The sequence below is a fragment of the Macrobrachium nipponense genome, chromosome 10, assembly GCF_015104395.2.
Source record: "Macrobrachium nipponense isolate FS-2020 chromosome 10, ASM1510439v2, whole genome shotgun sequence".
In the NCBI taxonomy this organism is placed as follows: Eukaryota; Metazoa; Arthropoda; class Malacostraca; order Decapoda; family Palaemonidae; genus Macrobrachium; species Macrobrachium nipponense.
In genome coordinates this window covers 41,980,035-42,001,641 of record NC_087204.1, presented here as the reverse complement: position 1 = coordinate 42,001,641, position 21,607 = coordinate 41,980,035, and the positions used below count along the sequence as shown (strand labels likewise).

Genomic DNA, 21,607 nt, shown 5'->3' with positions numbered 1-21,607 from the left:
AATGTGAAAGGGTTGAAAATGATGAAATTGAATTATTGTACAATAAGTTTCATACATACTTACCTGGCAGATATATACGATTGAATGGCCCACCCAGCCTCCCCTCAGGAGACAGGTGGAAGAGAAAAAATCTGTCCTTAGAAGGTAATAGTTCCTATTCCTGCCACCCAGCGGCAGGCCGGTAGATCACCTGACCTACCTACCTGTAGCGTGTGCCGCGAAATTCGAATTTCTATCGGGGACGACGGAGTCTATAGCTAAGTATATATCTGCCAGGTAAGTATGTATGAAACTTTATTGTACAATAACAATATCATTTTTCTGTGAATAATGTGGATATACATTCCACACAGAAAATCCACAAATAGGTGAAGCTTTGAAACCAGAACCATGAGTAGGCTGGGGTCAACTGTACATATGCAAAAACTATGCACTGTATTGTGTGATGAAGTGGCCTAGAGTATCTGGGTCTGGATACCATTAATACTTGGTGCACAAAGTAGTCAAAGATCTGTGTCTGGACACCATTAATATTTGTTAACCCCAATTGCCAAGTATCTGGTTACTACACTTACCATTTGTACTTGCTAGTACAAGAGACCCTTTTATTCCTGGATCTGGGACACCCTTTGTACTTAAGGCACAGTTTGTTCAAGTACCTGGTTATTACTTACCTCACTACAGACAGACACCTGACCCTTCATCACAAATATTAAACGACTGAATATTCTAAAGTTAAGAGTGATCCCTTTTTCTTAACTGAACAGTCAAGAAAACAATCAGTCTAAGTTCATTAAAATAGGTGTGAGGTAATCTTAATTAAAGGGCATCACTCCTGCAAATTCAAATCTAAGTATTTCCCTGATTCTGTTTTATTTGTGGGAAACATCACAATTATCACTCTGTTTCTACCTAAACAAAAATAAAATGCAATGCTTAATACTTGGGTTGTAATAAAATACTCATAAATTTTAAATACAAAAAAATTATTTCTAAATTCAAAATTTATAAGTGAAATTCACAATATCAGGGAAATTATTACTTGAAAACAAAAGTTTAATTAATTCTTGAATTAGTTATTAAGCAAAATTAAATCAAAGTTTATCAAGAAAATTAATTAAATTAAATAATAAAGCAATAATTAAATTTGAAATGATATTTCATTAAATAAAAATTAATTTGCAAGTGTTAGATTCAAACAATATCATAATAAAATATTATTCAAACTAATTAAACAAAATAAAGGACAAGGCCAAAAACCATAATTGTCATAATACGAAAACCAAATTAAATCATTGTGACAGTACAAACCATTAAGCATATAAAGAACAAAGCAAAAGATAAATGTGTTAAAAAAAAATGATAAAACCTCAAAGTGCACTTCAAAACATTTGTAAAAATACCTAATACACAGCTGCAGCTTCAATCAAAAGGCCTGTTACAATTTTACACTTTTTCACTATTTTCCTGGGCGCCTTCACGAAACTAACAGAAATAATACTATGTTCAGATTCCACAAACAACACATACATAAAGACAGTTACTGAGTGACCTTCTCAAATACAAAATTAACGTGAGCTACGTTAAGTTACTGAAACAGGCTCGCAACTGAGAGAGAGAGAGAGAGAGAGAGAGAGAGAGAGAGAGAGAGAGAGAGAGAGAGAGAGAGAGAGAGAGAGAGAGAGAGAGAGAGAGAGATAATGTTTTAAACTCTCTAATGCACGCCGCTACGTCTCAAAAGCAAATGAATAAGGTTCTCTATCCCCGTAAGTGTATATGGCCTATGGGGCGGTTAGCAAAACGAAAACATACTACGTCATCTCTATAGGGTTATGGAGCAGAATGAACAAGGTCCGTACAAGCCCGATCGGAACGATAAAAAATTACCTTAACTCGTCTATTTTCAAGGGGTTGAATAACAGTGCGGCCTGGGAGGTCTTACGTACGTGTTTGCGCCGATAAAGAAATCAGCTTGGCTAAGACATTCTCAAAGTATGAATACAACCCTCTTCAAAAGGCTTATGAGCTTTCACTCTCTCTGTCTTACGGTACTTCAAAATGAAAAGTGGGATTACTTAGCACATGTTATCTTTAAATGTGGGAATCTGAACACAGAAAACATACATTTCATAACATGATACACAGGTTCTGAGGTGAATTAATCGTATTACCACAATTATAATTGCATTATAATACTTATACTATAAGAATTGTTACCTGCTCAACTTAATCTCAAGTTTATGCCTGTTTTTGGTGAGCCTTTCCCAGGTGTTTCTATCTTAAGTCTTTTTCTCCTGTTCCTGTGTTTCATGTCCTCTTGAGTACAGTCTCTCCTCTTAGGCTTTCCTCATCTCTGTGCCTTTGTGTAATAAAATATTTCCAGGTAAAATTGATTTCATAATTTGATTGTAAGACCTTAGGTAAACCAAATTTTGAGAAGAGACTTGGTAGTGCCTCCACTACCTTTACACTTTTAATGTTCCTGAAGGTATGGTTTTGAGATATCTAGACATACGATCGAATAATTGTTGAAATATATTAATTTCCACTACTGATTTTAAGAAGTGGACCTACTGTGTATATCAACACTTCTTTTAAATGGTTCCCCAGCATTTAGAATGAGTGCTACAAGAGGGGCCTTAGGAATTTTCTGGTTAGGCTTCCCAGTGATTTGGCAAGTCTGAGAAGAAGCTACATGTCTCGTCATATCATGTCTTATTTTAGGCCAGAAGACATTCTCAGCTAATTTCTGCTTAGTCTTTTGAACACCATAGTGGCCTGAAAAAGAATGCTCATGTGATAATCAAATTTATATCTGTATCCATCAGGTACTATAATTTGCTTATGGCCCTCCACAGAATTAGCAGGTGCCTCTATTGGTTTATAAAATCTGAAAAGTAAATCATTGTGTTAACAAATTACTGGTTTAGTTGAATCAGAAATTGACTCTTCCTCTTCTACTTGCCTTAACTCTTGTTCCTGTGTTGCCTTTAAAGATTCTGTATATCAACTGATCTTATCATCTAAACTAGTATCTAGCTCAGCATAAGACTGCAATCCTTTTACAGATCTACCCACCATATTGAATCTCCTACGTATATCTAAATTAAGCTCTCTTAAGTCAACAATTTTAGCCTTTGATTGAGTGACAACTCTAGTAGGGGATTAAGCTCTATTCTCTACCCCGGGATTCAAAACAGGACAAACCTCTTATCTTACAATTAGCCAACTCATTTGCCAGGATTACATCAGTACCTCCAAATGGTAATGTTTGCTGCTAACTTCATAGGACCATTAACAGACTTTGACTCCATAAAGACACTATCCAGTGGATATTTAGATTTGGAAATTCCCCTAACAAAACATACTCTTGCTGAACCTCAGCAAATTCACTAGCTAGGCTGTGTGTGTGGACAATTTTTCGAAAAACCATCATTCGAAAGGCAATTGTCCAAAAAGGTTTTTTTCGAAAACCAAATATTCAAAAACAATAGTTCGAATGCGTAATTGTTCGAAATTACAATTGATCAAAATACAAAATATTCGAATAAGCAGTGTTTCGAAATGAATATTGTTCGAATCCATGAGTAATGTTGACTTATTGAAAAAAAAGCATGACAGCAGTTTTGTATGTTGGCACTCTCTCTCTCTCTCTCTCTCTCTCTCTCTCTCTCTCTCTCTCTCTCTCTCTCTCTCTCGTCTCTCTCTCTCTCTCTCTCTCTCTCTCTCTCTCTCTCTCTCTCTCTCTCTCTCTCTCTAAGTGCAGTTATTCGAGAAACAACTCAATCGCATTGCTTGTATTTTAATTGCCTTAAATAGAAAATAAACTATTAACAAATCCTTGAAACCCTAAAGTTCCCATTGCTAATTTGAACAGTTTCCTATTTAGTAGAGAAGCTCTTAAACCCTATCAGGGCTGAGTTCGTTCAAAGTGAACAAGGAAAGCCCATATTATTAGTGAATGGACATTTATTTGTTAAAGACAAACAAATACAAGATAAAATTTGCAAGTGGCTGCAAATGTCATACTATATCAGTAAAAGAAGATGTTACCGTTTCTAAAGAACACAATCATGCAGGCGATCCATCTGGCGTACAAGTGCAGAGATCTAGGAAAGATGACGCAAAAGGTACATGTGACTCCCCTCATTATATAATTAAATGCATCTTAGGATCTTAGCGCATCTGGAGCTCAGGGATTGCCAACTCTCAACTATTAAGCGCTCAATTAGAAGGGTTTGCTCAGAAGAAAATCGTGGACTATATACACCCTATCATAGGAAGGATATAGTATTCCCAGTCAAGTCATAGTATATGAAGACTTTCAAGAATGAAGATTTTCTTCTTTTTGACTCAGGTCAGGAAGAAGAGAGTTTTCAGTCAAAATTCGAATGCTATTAGCACTGGCATTTATCCCAGAAGAAAGAGTCATTGAAACTTGAAAATTTAGTAGAAGAAGAGTTATCTTCACCTGAATTACTTCCAGTAATAGATTATTTTGAAGATAAATTGTCCAAAGATATGTTAAGAAAACTTTAATAAATTTAAATTAAATTAATCGTTTATTAACATTAATCCTATTCTCCTATATGGTTAGATAAAGTATATTATAGATTCGAACAATATTCATTTCGAAACACTGCTTGTTCGAATATTTTGTATTTTGATTAATTGTAAATTCGAACAATTACAAATTCGAACTACTGTTTTTGAATATTTGGTTTTAGAAAAAATCTTTTCTAACAATTGCCTTTTGAATAATGGGCTTTCAAAAAATTGTCCTTAAAGTTAATATTACTTTGTAATATCTAGTACATATATGCAATAAAATTAATTGTTTTATCTCTTTTCCAGGGTCTTTTTTGTGATGCAACTGTTGCCTGTGATAGAAAAATCTTCCCTGTTCACCAAGTGATTTTGTCTGCGTGTAGTGATTTCTTTTTCTCGTTGTTTGCGTCCACACATCATCAGAACCCTGTCATAGTTCTGCAGGATGTTGGTCCATCTCAGGTTGAAAACCTTTTACTCTATATGTACTCAGGAGAAGCAAGAGTGCCTCAGCATGATTTACCAGAGTTCATGAAGGTTGCAGAGTCATTGAAAATAAAAGGTCTTACTAGTCCTAGTTTATCTTCAGTGGCAGATGGCTGCAAAAAGCAAAGCCAGTGTAGTATTACTGCCGAAAATGTTTTATCTTACCAAAGATTGCCAAGTCACCTTCCTATTTTGCACCCTAAAGCTCAGCCATTAGAAAAGTCTGCTCATGACATTCCTAAATATCATTCTACCACTTTCAAGCAGAATCCAAGTCAAGGTGATTGCAGTAGTGAGAAAGTTAGTGAACAGAAGCATTTGAACAATCCAAGGAAAGAACCTCTTGAACTTGAAAAGAAGGTTTTTTTGCCGAGTAGGATTGACCCAAGCAGAGACCAGTCTCTCAATGAACAAAAAGATGACGAAGAACCATATTCCACTGGCTTGAACATACACCATAAAAAAATAAAAGAAGAAAACAAGCCAATACCTACTAGTCATAACATGCCTAATCCTGTTGAGACTGTAAGTACAATTGTGAATTTGTTCCGATACGTATTACAAACCATCGGTCCTTTTACAATAGGAAGGTAACTAGCGGCAGCTGGAACGGTCGTAAGCTTCGAACAAGGGAATCTGGTAGTTAACTGCTTGTCTGACAGTGCGCGCAGCAGCACGACTGGGAGGTGAAGAATTACTTTTGTTTTCGGCCGTGTGCGTGGAGGACGTGTTCACCATCGCGCTCTGCCAGTTTCATTGTTGTATGCTTTGGTTTTGTGAATATTCTTCAACTTGGTTTGTCAGTGTTTGAAAGTGAAATTGTAAGTACGTACGGTCTTTTTAATTTTTTTATTATTACAGTGGTCCCCCCGTATTCGCGGGGGATGTGCACCAGACCCCCCCGCGAATAGTTAGAATCCGCGAATGTTTGGAACCCCTATAAAAATGCTAAAAACAGCCTATTTTGCTGGTTAAAACTTAAGAAAAACCACTAAAAATTTTCATACTTGGTTTTTTTAAATAGTTTGATCACAAAAAGTGCATTTTATGATGAAATTGATAAAAAAAAACCAGGAATTTGTGGATATTTCTCATAGAAAAATACCGCGAATGTGCGAATTTTCCGCGAATAATGCAGGGAAATGTTCCCGAGAGAAATCTGCGAATGTGTGAGTCCGCGAATCCGGAGAATGCAAATACGGGGGGTCCACTGTACATTGATAATGGATCAATGGTCAATGGAGCTATCCCCGTGCCCCCCCCATCAACCGTAGAGTGTGCCCGGGGGTGGAGGGCCGCAAGTGTGGGGTTTTCCGCTCCTTTCTGGAGATTTATCCGCATGCCCTTTGCGCTTGGTGCCGAGGGCGAGAATGCTCTTGGGCCGAGCCGTGCAGTATTTGTATGTATTGGTCGGAGGTGCAGTGGGTGCTGTACGAGGGTAGGAAGAAGCGCAGACCTGCCAAGGAGTCGTCGGAAAGCTCTCCAGCGACTCCTTTGGTTACTGACACTTCGTCTTCTTTCCTGCCCCCGGCTCAGCTCCCGCGTATGGCACCTTCCCCTTCAGGGGGGGTTTCGAGGTCCTTCTCTTCGCCCGATCCGTCGAGCGTAGAGGAGGGCGCTCGTTACCCTGATGTGCTATTGTATTCAGGGTCTTCCGTTTGATTGGGGTGGGGTTCCCCCCCCCCCCCCCAGGCGAGGGCGAACCCCTCCTAATCACCCGACTGTTGCTTCCTCAAGTGCTTCTGCTGCTGGGGACGACCTTGGCCAGGTGTGGGTGTGACTGGGACTTCAGGGCATGCCGAGCATCCAGGGACTGCTCCAGCATCTGGCGGGGGCTGTGCCGGTCACCCATGGAGCGGTGACCACCACTACCACCATGATCTCGACTCCAGGGTACGCCGCCCCTCTTCACCTGGTTTACACCCCTCACGTGATGTCTGTGACGCCTACGGCCGCTGTGCAGGACTCGATCGCAGCCGTGCCGAGGAGGGGCGTGCCTCCACCTCTTGGGTTCGTCGTGCTGCCCGCCCCGGACTTCCGATGCCCGAAGAGCTCGCCCATGGACCTGCCGCCGGTACCCAGGAGGTTGCTGGCTGCTGCCCCGTCTCCTGGAGTACCTGCCCTGTCTGCTGTACCTGCCGCTCCTGCTGTTCCTGCTGTTCCCTCACCTGCCGACGTCGTTCCAGCCCGTATTGTTGCTGCCCCAGACGCTGGTCCTTCCGGACAGGTGCAGCCGGGCCCTGTTGCTTCGGCAACAGCAGCCCTGGCTCCATCCTGTATGGAGGACTTGGCGTCTGTCCTGAGGGAGCTGACAAAGAAGAAGAAGAAGAGGAAGGTGTCGTCGTCGTCTTCTTCGTCGCCCTTCGACTTCCAAGGCTTCCAAGCCGAGGAAGAAGGCGGCTGCCTCCTCCCCCCCTAAGAAGGCTCCTTCGGGAACTTCTAAGGGCCTGTTTGCGAGAGGTACCGAGTGTAAGGTCGCCCACGGGCAGCCGTGCAGCCAAGGCCCAGACGCCCGAGTTTGCTCGGCGCCAGGACCAAGGCACGGAGCGGAAGACTGGCAAGAGCCGCTCAGGTGACTCTCGCCAGGCCAGCGACCAGCCGGTTACCAGGGTTGACATGACGGTCCCAGACCGGCCACGGGCTGAGGCTGTTAAGAGGTCCTCTCGATCGCAGGAGAACACGCACCAGTCCCACCGCGACAATGGTCTCTGCAGGTCCCCTGACCGCCGCTCCCACAGGGACCGGACGGATAGGGGGGACCAGCAGCAGCTCCTCGGTCCAGCCGCTCGCCCCAGGGGAGCGGCACGACCAGGCCTGCAGCTCGATTGCCACCGCGGGTTGGCGATTGCCTGCAGCCCCCCAAACACACCGGTTCTGCCGGTGAGCGAGGAGGGAGCGTCAGGTCTGTCTCTCCTGTACCTTCAACTTCCTCGGGTTACGCCGGGAAGGGCGAAGCTACAAGGAGTGATCATGAGGGGATCCCACCATGACACTCTACGTGCCAGGTACGGTCTTAGGATCGACCAGGTTGTACTCGCAAGTGGTAGGAGGAGACCGAGAGGGGTCTGTCGCTGTTCCTCCTTCTGAAGGAGGAGGGTCTCAGGAGTCTTTCTTGTTGGAGGGGCTTGACGTCCTACTCCTCAAGGTGCGGTCACTCCCGAGACCCAGAGGGAACTTTGCAGAGGTCATTGCGCTGATTCGTCAGCACAACGACCTCGGGGAAGGATCGCCGCTCCCACCTTCTGAACCCACGTCCCGGCTAGAGTCGTTCTGGGGGCCCAAAAAGGAACCCAGACCGACGGTGGGTCTGCCGCGATCGCAGCTGGCCGACTCAGTGCTAGACCAGGTGGAATCGCTCGTCTCCGGACATGAGGGTTCGCTCAAGTCTGGCAGGTCGTCCAAGCTACTTCCTCCTCCTCTACTGCGACAGAGAAGGTTCTACGTGCCATCAGAGGATCTGATGCCGCCCAAAACAGGTTAACCCGGAGCGAGCCAGGCTAACTCCGGGAGTGTCTCGGCAGCAGCTCCTGTCGGAGAACCTTTGGTTCTCGCAGCAGGAGGCACTAGCCCTGGAATCCACCGCCATGGCGGCTTTCCAGGCAGTCTCCTGGCTGGACCTGTGGTCCCTCACAGTGTCCAAGGTCGCAGCCACCTCTGGGAATATTACTCCTGAAGGGGACTCGGCTTTCAGGAGACTTTGCCAGTCTGAAGGTAGGGCCATTTCCCACCTCGCCCACCAGACGGCAAACCTGTGGGCCAACCTGGTACTTAGGCGTAGGGACGCAGTCCTTACCTGAGTGTCCAGGGCGGCTGGGCGTGAGGCGGCATTGGGACTACGCAACGGACCTGTATGGAGTTCCTCCTCTCTCTTCCCTGGAGAGATGGTGGACGCTGCGGTAGAAAGACGTCGCACTGATGACAGTGATCGTCTGGTACACCAGGCAGTTTCGAAGGCTTCTGGGCAGCCTCGATCAACTGCGGCCAAGCCTAAGAGTTTGGCTAGCGCTTCCTCGGCTGCTAAGACGGTTGCCTCGTCTAAGCCCCGAGGAAAGACTCTGCCTTCGACTTCTGCTAGGGGAGGTCGCCATCAGCCCCCCTCCCAGCCCTCCTTTCCTCGAAGAGAGGATGGAAACGCTAGGGACGGCGTTCCCCCTCACCTGCTGCCGGAAGAGGTGGGGGTGCCTGGTAAGCCACTGGGAGACATGGCAGCGCTACGGTGCCGAGATCTGGATAGTAGACATCCTTCGGGAGGGATATCTACTACCCTTCGAATCTCGGCCACTCCTCACCTCCAACCCGGTCCATCTTCAGACCTACGTTCCGGGAACATCAAAGGACGTAGCACTTCGACAGGAGACCAAGACCGTGCTGAGCAAAGTAGCTGTGGAGACTGTCAGGGATCAGTCGCCGGGCTTCTACAGCCGCCTTTTCCTGGTGGAAAAGTCTACGGGGGGCTGGCGCCCGGTGATAGATCTCTCTCCCCTGAACCGATTCATTCGCCAGTCTCGGTTCACGATGGAGATGGCACGTTCCGTGCTTGACTCCATCAGGGAGAATGATTTCATGCTTTCAGTGGATTTGAAGGACGCGTATTTCCAGATACCCGTCCATCAATCCTCCAGGAAGTACCTCCGCTTCATCCTCGACAGGACGGTGTACCAATTCAGGGCACTTTGCTTCGGTCTCTCAACCGCCCCACAGGTGTTCACGCGAGTGTTCACTCTGGTGTCTGCTTGGGCCCACTCGTCCGGGATACGTCTTCTGAGGTATCTCGACGACTGGTTAGTCCTGGCGAGCTCCCGCTCGCAGTTTACGGGACAGGGACCGGCTTCTCGAATTCTGCCATGATCTGGGGATCATGGTGAACTTCGAAAAGTCTGATCTCGAACCCAAGCAGAGGATGAAGTATCTGGGTATGCTGATTGACACGGTAGCAAGGCGAGTCTTCCCCGCAGACGGATCAGCAGATTCAGGGAGGCAGCCGACCGGTTCCTGTCTCGGCAGGAACAGTCAGCTCAGCAATGGCAAGTCGTGATCGGCCATCTGTCACGGGCGTCTTCACTTGCGGTCTCTTCAGTGGAGACTAAAGGAGACTTGGTCACAGGCAGAGGATCCACCGTACTTCCCCGTGTCCCTCATGGAGGAGGTGAGGCAGGACCTAGCCTGGTGGCTGGACAACAGGAACCTCTTAAGAGGAGTGCCTCTCCGCACTCCTCCCCTGGAGATGTTGCTGTTCTCAGACGCATCCACCGAGGGATGGGGCGCACACCTGGAGGAGTTGCTGACTGCAGGAGTGTGGGGCCATCACAACAAGCACCTTCACATCAGTGTCCTGGAGCTCAAGGCAGCGTTCCTCGCTCTCCAAGAGTTCCGGGACCGCTTGATGGGACACTTGGTGGTGTTGATGTGCGGCAACACCACAGTAGTGGCATATGTCAACAAACAGGGGGGCCTAGTGTCTCTCCCGTTGCACCAGTTGACGCTGCAGGTGCACGAGTGGGCCGTGGCTCACTCGGTAGTGCTGTCAGCCCGCTACATTCCAGGCAAGAGAAATGTATTAGCAGACAAGCTCAGCCAACGGGATCAGGTGATAGGGTCCAAATGGTCCCTACACCAGGATGTGGCGGAAAGGCTCTTCAACCTGTGGGGGCGTCCAGTAGTGGATCTGTTCGCCACCCGGCACAACAGAAAACTCCAGGTTTTTTTTTCAGCCGTGCCGGACCCATGGGCAGCTGCAGAGGAGGCTCTTCAACGCCCGTGGGACAACCTCTTTGCCTACACCTTTCCCCCGTTCAGCCTGATTCGCAAGGTGATCAGCCGAGTGCTGGCCACCCCGAATCTCAGGATGATCCTGGTGGCTCCCAAATGGCCCCAGGCCGTTTGGTATCCGAACCTGCTGGCTCTGCTTGCAGAAGCACCGAGAGAAATTCCCCCTTGGCACAACCTCCTCGTCCAGCCACACGTAGAACGGTACCACCGGACAGTCCAGTCTCTACATCTTCACGGCTGGCTGTTATCCACCATCTCCCTCGAGCGAGAGGCTTTTCTCGCAAAGCAGCAACAGAGATGGCTGGACACGTCAGACATTCCTCTGCAGCTGTGTACCAGGGAAAGTGGGCCGTCTTATGTGGTTGGTGTCGTAGACGGGGTCTATCTCCTCTCAGAGCCACTCTTCAGCAGGTAGCGGATTTCGTTGTTTTTCTTCGCCAAGAAAAGCTCTTCTCCGTCCTCACAGTCAAAGGATATAGAGCCGCCCCGGCACTGGTTCTGAGATTGAGGGGATTGGATATCTCGGACTCGTTCGAGATCTTGCTTATGAGGCGCTTTGAAAGGTCTTGCCCACCCAGGGAACTCCGGCCCCCGGTGTGGGATGTAACTCTCATCCTTAGGAGTTTGACTCGAAGACCCTTCGAGCCACTCCAAGAGTCATCAGACAGGGATGTGACCCTCAAGACCCTCTTCTTGCTGGGCCTGGCATCAGCGAAGAGAGTAGGGGAACTTCATGGTCTTTCCTTCGACGTTAAACATTCCCGGGGATGGGGATCTGTGACGCTCGATTTCGTCCCGAACTTCGCAGCTAAGACTCAGAATCCGTCGATCCCTGACGACAGGTTCGAGTCTTTCACAATCCTCTCCCTATTGGATTTCACCGACAATGATACGGATGAGATGCTGCTTTGCCCTGCACCCGTACCCTTCGTCCGAGAGCCCATGAAGTCAGAGGCATTGGTCCTTCCCTTGCGTTCCGCAAGAACTTCTCCGTGGCACAGGTCCTGAAGGCAGGGGTCTGAGCCAACCAGACCACCTTCACCTCCTTCTACCCTCGGGATATTGCCCACAGGTCCTTGGACACTTTTTCCTTGAGACCCGTGGTGGCTGCTCAACACGTTGTGTAGCTTACCCAGCACCCGAGCAGGCAGAACAGCATCGAATCCTGGTGTGACTGTAAGAATGGATGAGTGAATGAGAGTGTGACTGGCTTCTCTTCCCCATCTTTTTCTCTCCTCTACCTGTGGGCAGAGGGACACGGTCGTCCCCCCGCTGGAGCAGGAGGAGATGCAGGTAAGCTACTCGACCGAGCCCCATCCTATCCCTTTCATTAGGGATAGGAGTGAATATCCACCACTTCCCCCAAAAAGGGGCGGGATGGGAAGTGGAAGCCAACAAGAGACAAACCATAACTCTATGTTGCCTCTTGCAACAAGAACAAGTTCTTGCTTGCTAGTTTTAAGAGGTACGCTTGCCTCCCTCTTATTACTTGGGTCCAGAGGTCTGACCATTGATCCTGCGGTACATACCCCGATCAATTGGGCAGAGGCTAGGATTCCTCCCTCTGCTCTTACAACCAGGGAGGGAATCCAAGGTTGGGCGAACACCAGTCTGTTCTTAAGACTCAGATTCCTCCCACCAAGAAGTGAGTCTTCCTATTGTAAAAGGACCGATGGTTTGTATTACGTATCGGAACAAATGGCAATTTGTCGAAAATTGCATTTTTCCTAACTATACAAACCTGAGGTCCTTTACTTATAGTCCCACCACATGCCACCCCTCACTCTGCATTTTTCCTGGGCCTAAAGCAAAAGTGATTCTTCATCTCCCAGTCATGCTGCGCACATACTGTTGGACAAGCAGTTAACTACCAAACTCCCTTGTTCGAAGCTTACGACTGTTCCAGCTGCCGCTAGTTACCTTCCTTTTGTAAAAGGACCTCAGGTTTGTATAGTTAGGAAAAATGCAATTTTTGACAAATTGCCATTGTTATATTAATTGTTAGTTCTAACCTAACCTTTGCTGTTTATGTCTGTACTCTATGACAAACTCAAATTTTGTGTCTGAAACTATTGGTTCTATCTGTAATTGTTTCTTAAATTATTGGTTCTGAATATTTTATTACATAAATTGTTATTTCTGAATATTGTTAGAACATGTAGAAACTAATGATAATTAGTTAGTAGTAGACCTTAAGGTTTGTTCTATTGGACAACATTACATATTATATCTTTCTTCTGCTTATCACTTGTGAAGATGTTTGTAGTAATTTTTTTTCATGTAAGTGACTTACCCAGTAATTACATAGCTATTAGTTTTCCACATACAGCAGCCTAGATTCAAATTTTGTGGATAGCACTTTGATTGTTTATTGTAGGTACCATACAGTACCACCCCGTAATGGTAGTATTAGTAATGACTTGGCTAACCACCTAATTATGTTTTCTGCCATACTCATCGAAACATTGAGTTCTTACAGCAGCTTATTCTTATTTTCTGGTTATATCACCAGATTTTGGCAGTACATATTACACAACCACCGGAACGTTTATTTCATAGCTTTCAAGCAGAAATCTTTCAGGATGAGTGTTGTCTTTTTTGTTATTATGTACCTTGAATCATATTCATCAACAAGCAGGATACTTGCAAGTTGCATTCATGATTTGTTTACTGGGCATAGCCACTGGTTAATGACGGTATTTCTTGAATGTTACGTCAGTCCATTAGGCCAAACTTTTGCTTTTAGGATGTTTACCAGCCATAGGCTATTCACAAGCCAATGTTACGTAATTCCCTAAAAGTAATTCTTGAATGTTACGCCATTCTTTTAGGCCAAACGTTTGCAATTAAGCCAAAACATATGTAATTTATATTTTTTACCAGTGCAGAGAACTGAAAAGTGTAGGGGTTGGAATGTAGTAAGGAGAAAATGGTGCGAAATGTTTGGGTGCGGTGAATATTAAGCAGAAACATTCTCGTCAGCCGAGTATCAACTACCGATTCATGCTTCGGCAGTATACTTTGGAACATAATAGAGAAGGTTCAAATGGTCCTGGGATATTGAGATATTCTCCTGGTGTCACACAATTGTAAACGTACCACATCGGAGCTAGCTCACATGGCAGTGTTGACTGAAGTGCAAGCCACTTGCCTCCACTAGTGGTGGGCGTAGTCAGTTACTGGATTTGATTATGTACTTTGATTTCATATTGAAAATTCTAGTATAATTGATTTCTTTTTGAGTAATCGATTATTTGTGATATTTTTTTTGGTGATCACCATTCAGAGAATATAAAGGTACATTGTTCTACAAAATTAGAGTTGGATTTGCTTTCATACTTCAAGCTAAAAGTACTTTTTTATATAAATTTATGGATGGATGCAGCATTCCTTTGATCTCTAGCTGCAATCCCTTTCATTTCTTTTACTGTACCTCTGTTCATATACTCTTCATTCTATCTGAATTTCTACCCTCTCCCAATAATTTTTCATAGTGCGTCTGCAAGTTACACCATTTAAACTTTTTTACTCTTGATTTACCTTTCAGCACTGAATGACCTCGAGACTAAATTTATATGATATGAGTCTTACCTACTATTAGGTAAATTTAACTATATCTACCCACTGACTAGGCACGTCGGCATTAAAAAAAAATCGAATGGCTGCCCAGATGACTTGTCTAGTTTACCTGTTTTCCATCACGTGTGTTTCGAATGTTTTAGCTCGTCAGAATTCTCCTTGCTGCCATTGTGGCTAGGCGATTGTTGGTATTCTATGAAGTTTGGCTGTTTTACACCTGTTTACGGTATTGTAATTTCATTTTCCTAGGATATCTTCCACCGGAAGCAAAACCAATAACATCAGGCTATGTAGGAATGTTAGAATTGGAAGCTGATCAACATTCCTTTGTACTTGCAAGGGTACAGAGTGTGATCTTGGAACTACTAGATGTGAAGTATGTAGGGAATTGTTCTGAGAAATTTATGCCTGAGTATGTCAGATATAGGAAAGACTGGAAACTAATAGATTGCAAAAGCAATTAGTTAGATCAGGACTTAAACCTGTCAGGCTATCCTTGCTTAGACTAGGCATTTTAGTAGACTAGTATTGACTTCCTTTGTAGCTCCGCCTTCTGCTCCCCATTCGGTTCAGGAAAAGCGTAACGAGAAGTTAGAACATTAAACCTATTTTTAGTTCTAATACCACTTGAACTGAGTTCGTGACCGGAACGTTCTGAATCCCTCCATAGTGTGCGCTCTTTTTCCCGTTCCCTGTCATAAGTAAGGTGTTGGTGCCCTCGTCTGTATGTAGCCTAAGCCAAGGACTGCCCTGCGACAGTTGGTAGTGTCCACTGCCAGGGAACCGGGTCAGTTCTCGGGACGATGGGATTCTGTGCCATCCAATACCTACTTCGCCCTTTTCGTGGTCTGATTCTCCTTTAAAGCGTTCGCCAAAGGACTGTCAAAGCGATTGCCTAGGACCGTTAAAGCGTTTGCATAAGGAACGTTTCGGTAAGGGTCAATGCTCGCTCCGTAGGCGCATTCTGTCATCTTCAACACCTAGTTTAAGGTGTTAGCATGCATAGACTTAATAATATATAGGTATAGATGATTTATTGAGATGATAATCTATCTGTAGTGAGTTTTACACATTTAGATATGTTGACTCAATCGACTGTTTATCTCTCTCATGTTTTGGTTTTTCTAAATTCTCGTTTGCTAGTATATTCCATTTTCTTCGTAATGCTTGTGTTCGTTCTTTGCCTGCTTCCTCTTTGGCTATCAGCAAATCTCTTACTACTGCCTCGATTAATGTTTCTCTTTCAAGTCTACACTGTCTGTAGTATCTAAAGTTCTCACTTAGTTAGATATTCTAGCCTCAGAGATTTCTAACTTAGTTTCATATAGGAATGCTTTCAAATATGTACAGTTGCTTTTGAACGAGGCGGGAGTGTCGATGTAACTCCTCTCCCACCGCCTCCCACTTCTGGCGCCTCGTTTTCTCTTTCCCTCAGTCGACTCATGTGGACTGCGAACATTGTTGACTCGTATGAACGCAGTTGACTCGTGCGTATTTGGCTGAGTCCTGAGTCGCTTAAGACTGTCTTCCTCTCATTGAGTCGTAGTGGATGCGATACAACACTCAGCTGTTGTCACCTCTTATCGACAATTGTTGCTTTTTGTCGCCAAGGGTTGCGGAGAAAGAGGAATCCTTTAAGCTCTTTTGTTTACCTCCTGTCAGCAGCTGTCTCCTCTCGTCGCCCGCTGACGGAAGAAGAGTTTGAATGGAGTTGGAGGAACTCGTTCTGGCTGGTCGCGTTTTGTTGCGACACTACGCCTTGCTGTATCCTCAATTTGTTGAGTAAAGAGGCCACATAGAGAATATGTCTTAATTGTCTTAGCGTATTTCAGCACCCTCTAAATATTGGAGAAGAGAATCAACGCTTTCTCCAGTTAGAGAGCATTTCGTAACTTTGCTCGTCCTCGGACGCACAATGTCCCTTTGGGTCTGCCTTGGCTTGTCGTCTTGTGTCTTTTAAAGTTGCGGAGAGCCGAAGGCCGCTTCTTGCTGTACAACGCTTATTGGTCCTTTAACTGTTGCTGTCTTTCTCTTTCCTGTGGGGAAATGAACTCGAGACTGACAGACATGCTGATGGATTTTCAGTCTAGCTTGAGTTATTACCTATTATCTACGTTGTCTTGTCTCTACGACTTCTTAGAGAGGTGGAGGCACCAACCCAGCGAGTTTGTGAAGCCAGCTTTAGGGTTTGTTGCCAGCGGGAGTTTCTAGCGAGGAAAACAAGTAACTCATTTCTGATGCTGCAGGGTAATGTCCTCATGCTTATACTCACTCGGTTTGGAAGAAGTGAGAACACTTGCTTCCTGTCTGATTATCCAGCGCAGTTTAAGGCGAAAAGGGTTTATCTATTGATAGTCATGTTTTATACCTTTTGTGGATAAGTGCAGACTCAGGTTCTGGTCTGGGATATGGACAGTTGCAACCTCCTAACATGCATGGAGAGACTTGGGACCAGTATGTTACATGGCGGAGATGGTGAAGGGCAGTTGTGATTCTTTTTGGTTGTCCTCCACTGGTTTAATCTCCCTCTTATAGCTTCCTTTGTCTTCAGCAGAAATCTCTCATAAGTGTCTCTTAGTAGGAGATTGTATATACATAGAGGGAATGATGGTCCAAGGGTAATTCTTAAGGATGAGCTCCATAAGTTATTGGAGATATTCTTGGATGTTTGGAGACTGAATAACAGGAAGTGTCTGCCTATATACTTGTTGGTTTTCTAGCATGGTTTTAGTGCCTTTCCTAAGAACGGCCAGACTTGTGGTACACATGCATAATGTATTCCACTTACCAATACATCCACAGCCATGCAAGTTCCTGCAAGATGTTTTTACTAGAAGGTATTGCTGTTCTGTCCACATTGTTTGGGTTAGTGTGCAGCCCTCTATAAGTTATGTCAGGGTCTTGTTGCCCATTGGTAGATGGTGTCGACTTTAAGAGCAAGACACTTCTACTGAATCAGTGATTCAAGTTGGCCAACTCGGTCAACAGTATTCCAAAGGCCAAGGACCTTTTGCTGCTTCTGGCCCAATTTCTATGCATTATATTGTTAATTCTCTATATCCCCATTCTTATCTAGTGATGTGGGGATGATAATTATGCATGCTTGTCGGTCAAGAAGAATAGGCATGTGCTGCTTGAAGAATTTTAGGCCTGAAGGAAACTTCATATATGGTAAGGGCTTTTCCTCTTTAGGAAACATGGCCTCACGGGATATTTTCAGATAATCAAGCTCAATTAAAGAACAGTTTCAGCATAAGAATTACGACTTACAATAAATTTAATTTAATTTGTAAGTAATCCAGAACCAAATTTGGCTCCAGGACTGTAGGAGGGACTCTGTAACCAAGAATTATCCATTTTGTTCTTAAACCTAAGTCCAGGTTTTGGTCTTTTCCTTCTGTCATGCAATGCAGCACAGAGTTTACCTAGTGTCATTACACTTTCATGCAACATAGAATGGTCAACACTACACCTGGTAGAACCTTTTAGATGTCAGGGCAGTGGAAAGACATCAGGATGCTTACCAGGTTTATTCCCGGTCAGGAACAAAGTCTTTGTGGGAAGTTTGCTGCTTTGAGTGAAATGAAACAACATATTGGTTTGATCATTCATTCTGTGAATGAACAGTGTTTTAGCAATTGGGGATTCAGGAAGAACAGCTGCCTACAGGGGCCTTTACATCCGTAAGTTTTGCACTTGGTGTGGATTTAAGGAGCACTCATTTAGCTTCCTAGCATGTAGATGAACAGGGACATCCGAATGATTACTACTACTTTGCTGGCCCTCAGGCTTGAGCCGTGGATGTTTCCTTAAATTTCACCTAATTCAGACTCATAGGTCTGCCCCTTGTATCTACTCTGAATACTATTGAGCAATTTCAAGTTCAAGAATTGCTTAGTGTCTCCTGTAGAGCCCTTGTAGCCTCAGGGCAAATGATTTTCAGAATTTCCTGTGCTCTAGGTAGATGTCTCATTCTTTCGTTGAGAAGAAATCAACTCTACTACACAATTCCATACAGTTCCATTGATGTAGGCATCTCCTTAACTGCTTGGAGATGTTAGAATGTCCCCTCCCAATAATAAGATTTTCAAGTTATTATATGATCTGTCCTTAATTTAAAACTGCCATGGCCTGGGGTCAGAAGCAGAGGTCTGTGTATTGGTGAGGGTGCCATTCTGGAGGAATTTTCAGCACCTGGAACCTTGTAGACATCAATGTTTTCTGTCTACAAGGAGATAAGACTTTTCACGGTCTACTTCCAAAGTTATCGTTCCATATGTACTTTCCTTGGTATTGCATCAAATACTTTTAGATCTTGCTGAGGACCAGCACTGTAAGGTGTTGAGATTGAGGCTCCCTCATCTCTATATCAGTCTCTCTCTCTGGAGTTTAGATGCAGGTCTAAACTTTTATCTGAATTTACTGTAAAACCTTTTATTTAGCAGTGGTTAATAAGTAATTTCATACAATCAACTTACCTGTCAGATATATACTTAGCTAAGACTCCGTCGTCCCCGACAGAAATTCAAATTTCGCGCCACTCGCTACAGGTAGGTCAGGTGATCTACCGGCCCTGCCCCTTGGCGGCAGGAGGCTAGGAACCATTCCCGTTTTCTATCATATTTTCTCTGTCGCCGGTGGTATCAACATTGTTGTTACTACCTCCTGACCTGAAATCTTATTTCAAAGCATTTGATCATTGTTTCTTCGGACTTTTTGGTGACGTACCTGGATCGTGTTTTTGGCATTTGCTACTGTGGACTGAATTTGGATTTTCTTTTGGATTTTTCTCAGTATGTCTGATTCAAGTGTTAGTGTGAGAATGTGTGTGAATGTAGGCTGCAAGGTGAGGATACCGAAGGCTTCGGTTGATCCTCACACTGTATGTCGTAAATGTAGGGGGTTTGAATGTTCTTCATCTAATACCTGTCATGAATGTGAGGGGTTGAATGCTGAAGAATGGAAGACTCTAACTTCTTACTTGAGGAAGTTAGAAAGGGATAGAGTGAGACGTGCATCAAAGGGTGTGTGTTCAAGGCCTATTGAGCCTTTTATTGAGTCTATCTCTCCTAATCCTGTTTTTGATTCTCCCTCTATATTGGGACTTTCACAGGCTTTACATTCAGAATCGGCCTCTGAAATCGCCAACCTGAAGGCTACTATCCACAAGATGAGGTCCAAAATGGCGGCCCTAAAAGGTAAGGATAGTGACAGTGACAGGACAGTGAAGTGAGTGCTCCCAGTGTTGTGGAGGGGGCGTTTGATCATCTCTGCGACGCTCCCAGGCCTAGACCGCTTCCAAGCTCCCATGCCCAGAGGAGAAGGAAAGTCGAAAGCCTTAAGGAGGTCGTGGAGAATCCCCAACGGTCAGACGTCCCTTCAGCAGGTTCTGTTTCGCATCAGACTGCTCAGGACCGCGTTAGGAAAAGCATCCTGCGAGAGTGCTTCTCTTCTTCTCCCTCTCCTTCACCTAAACGAGGGTGGAAGGATTCGGATCTTTCCAGGCCCCTGAAAAGGCATTGGAAAGAACCTTCTTTGAACTCGAGCCCGGAGCGCTTTTCTGATGAAGCTCCCTCCTCGATCAAGAAGGCGAAGTTCGTGCCTACGTCTCCCTATATGGATGTATCGGATCGTTCTCCTTTGAGGTCTCCCTCTCCTCCCATTGAGGAGGACGCTGGGGAGGCTTCCAAGAGGATCCTACTTGCTGTTCAGGAACAACTAGCCTCCTTGGTAGGAGTTCTGTCTAGAAATCCTACGCGCAAGAAGGACATTGCGCTTCCTATCAAGAAGTTTCGTCCTCTTTCTCCTGCCAGGCGCGAGGCGCCTTCCAGACATGAAGCTTCCTCTTTCAAACATGTAGAAGTGGATGTGCATTTTAGAACAAGTGCAAGAGAAACGCGTGACAGACGTGAGGCTCCGGACTGGACGCCACCCGTACGCGAGACTACTTCTAGTCGAGAAACGTCTTCCAGATACGTGCAGCCTATCAGGCACGAGATGCCAGCCAGAATGTCAACAGGGCGCGAAGCGTCATCCATACGCGAAGCTTCAGACAGGTGCTTGGCGCCAGCCAGGACGCCAACCGAGTGCGAGGCGTCCTCCAGACGTGAGGAGTCAGCCAGGCGCGAGGCGCCAGCCAGGACGCCAGCCGAGCGCGAGGCGTCCTCCAGACGTGAGGAGTCAGCCAGGCGCGAGGCGCCAGCCAGGACACCAGCTGAGCGCGAGGCGTCATCCAGACAAGAGCAGTCAGCCAGGCACGAGGCACCATCCGAGCGCGAGGGTTCTTCCCAGGCGCGAGGCGCCATCCGAGCGCGAGGCTTCTTCCAGGCGCGAGGCGTCATCCAGATACGAGGAGACAGCTAGGCAAGAGGCGCCAACCAAACGCGAGGCGTCTTACAAGCGTCATCCGTCTATCAGACTTGATGCTCCAACCAGACGTGAGACGTCTTCTGTTGTCAAGAAGGACTCTGTTCATTCTCTTAGTCCCTCTCCTATAAGGAGTTTGTCTCCCTCGGATAGAAGACTTCCTTTTTTTGCTGGAGATTCTCATTTGGATCCCGAGATGGACGAGAATTCTGAAGACGAGGCTTGCGGTAGGGAAGGACTTTCCAGCTACAAAGTCTTAACGGCCCTTCTTCTTGAGGAATATGGGGACGCGTTAACTCCTGCCGCTCCTCCCTCTCCGGGCGCTCTATTTTCAAGCGCAAAGGTGCCTAAATCATCATCTTTTTTGAAAATGAGACCTACTATATCCATGAAGAGGGCTCTTCAGTCACTTAATGCTTGGATGGATACCAAGAAGGAACTAGTCAGAATGGTCTTCTGCATGCCCCCAGCGAGACTCGCTGGCAGAAGGGGCATTTGGTACCAAACGGGAGAGAATATGGGTCTTTCTCTCCCGTCCTCTGCCGAAGCAGACTTTTCTACCTTAGTAGATGCATCTCGAAGACAAGGACTGAACTCTGCCTGTGTGACTTGGGGCATTTCGGAATTGGATCATCTCCTCAAGGGACTCTTCCACTTTTTGAAAGTCTTTAATTTCTTAGATTGGTCCCTTGGGGTGATGTCCAAGAAGGCTCATGACGCTGAAGGTCTCGACCCGGAAGTACTCCTTTGTATACTGTCGTGCATTGACAAAGCAGTACAAGATGGATCCTTAGAAGTCTCCTCTTTATTTGGAGCGGGACTGATCAAGAAGAGGACAGTTTTCAGTGCTTTCTTGACC

The 21,607-nt window shown here is 45.5% G+C and overlaps 1 protein-coding gene across 2 annotated transcripts in view; it reads left to right on the top strand.

Moving 5' to 3' along the window:
* LOC135223583 (zinc finger and BTB domain-containing protein 14-like) overlaps positions 1-21,607 on the top strand; it is a 315,347-nt gene that overhangs the window by 245,398 nt on the left and 48,342 nt on the right. For both annotated transcript variants that reach the window (XM_064262123.1, XM_064262121.1), the window contains one exon: positions 4,855-5,559. In XM_064262123.1, coding sequence (XP_064118193.1) covers positions 4,855-5,559 — 705 coding nt within the window. The remainder of the gene's footprint in view (positions 1-4,854; positions 5,560-21,607) is intronic.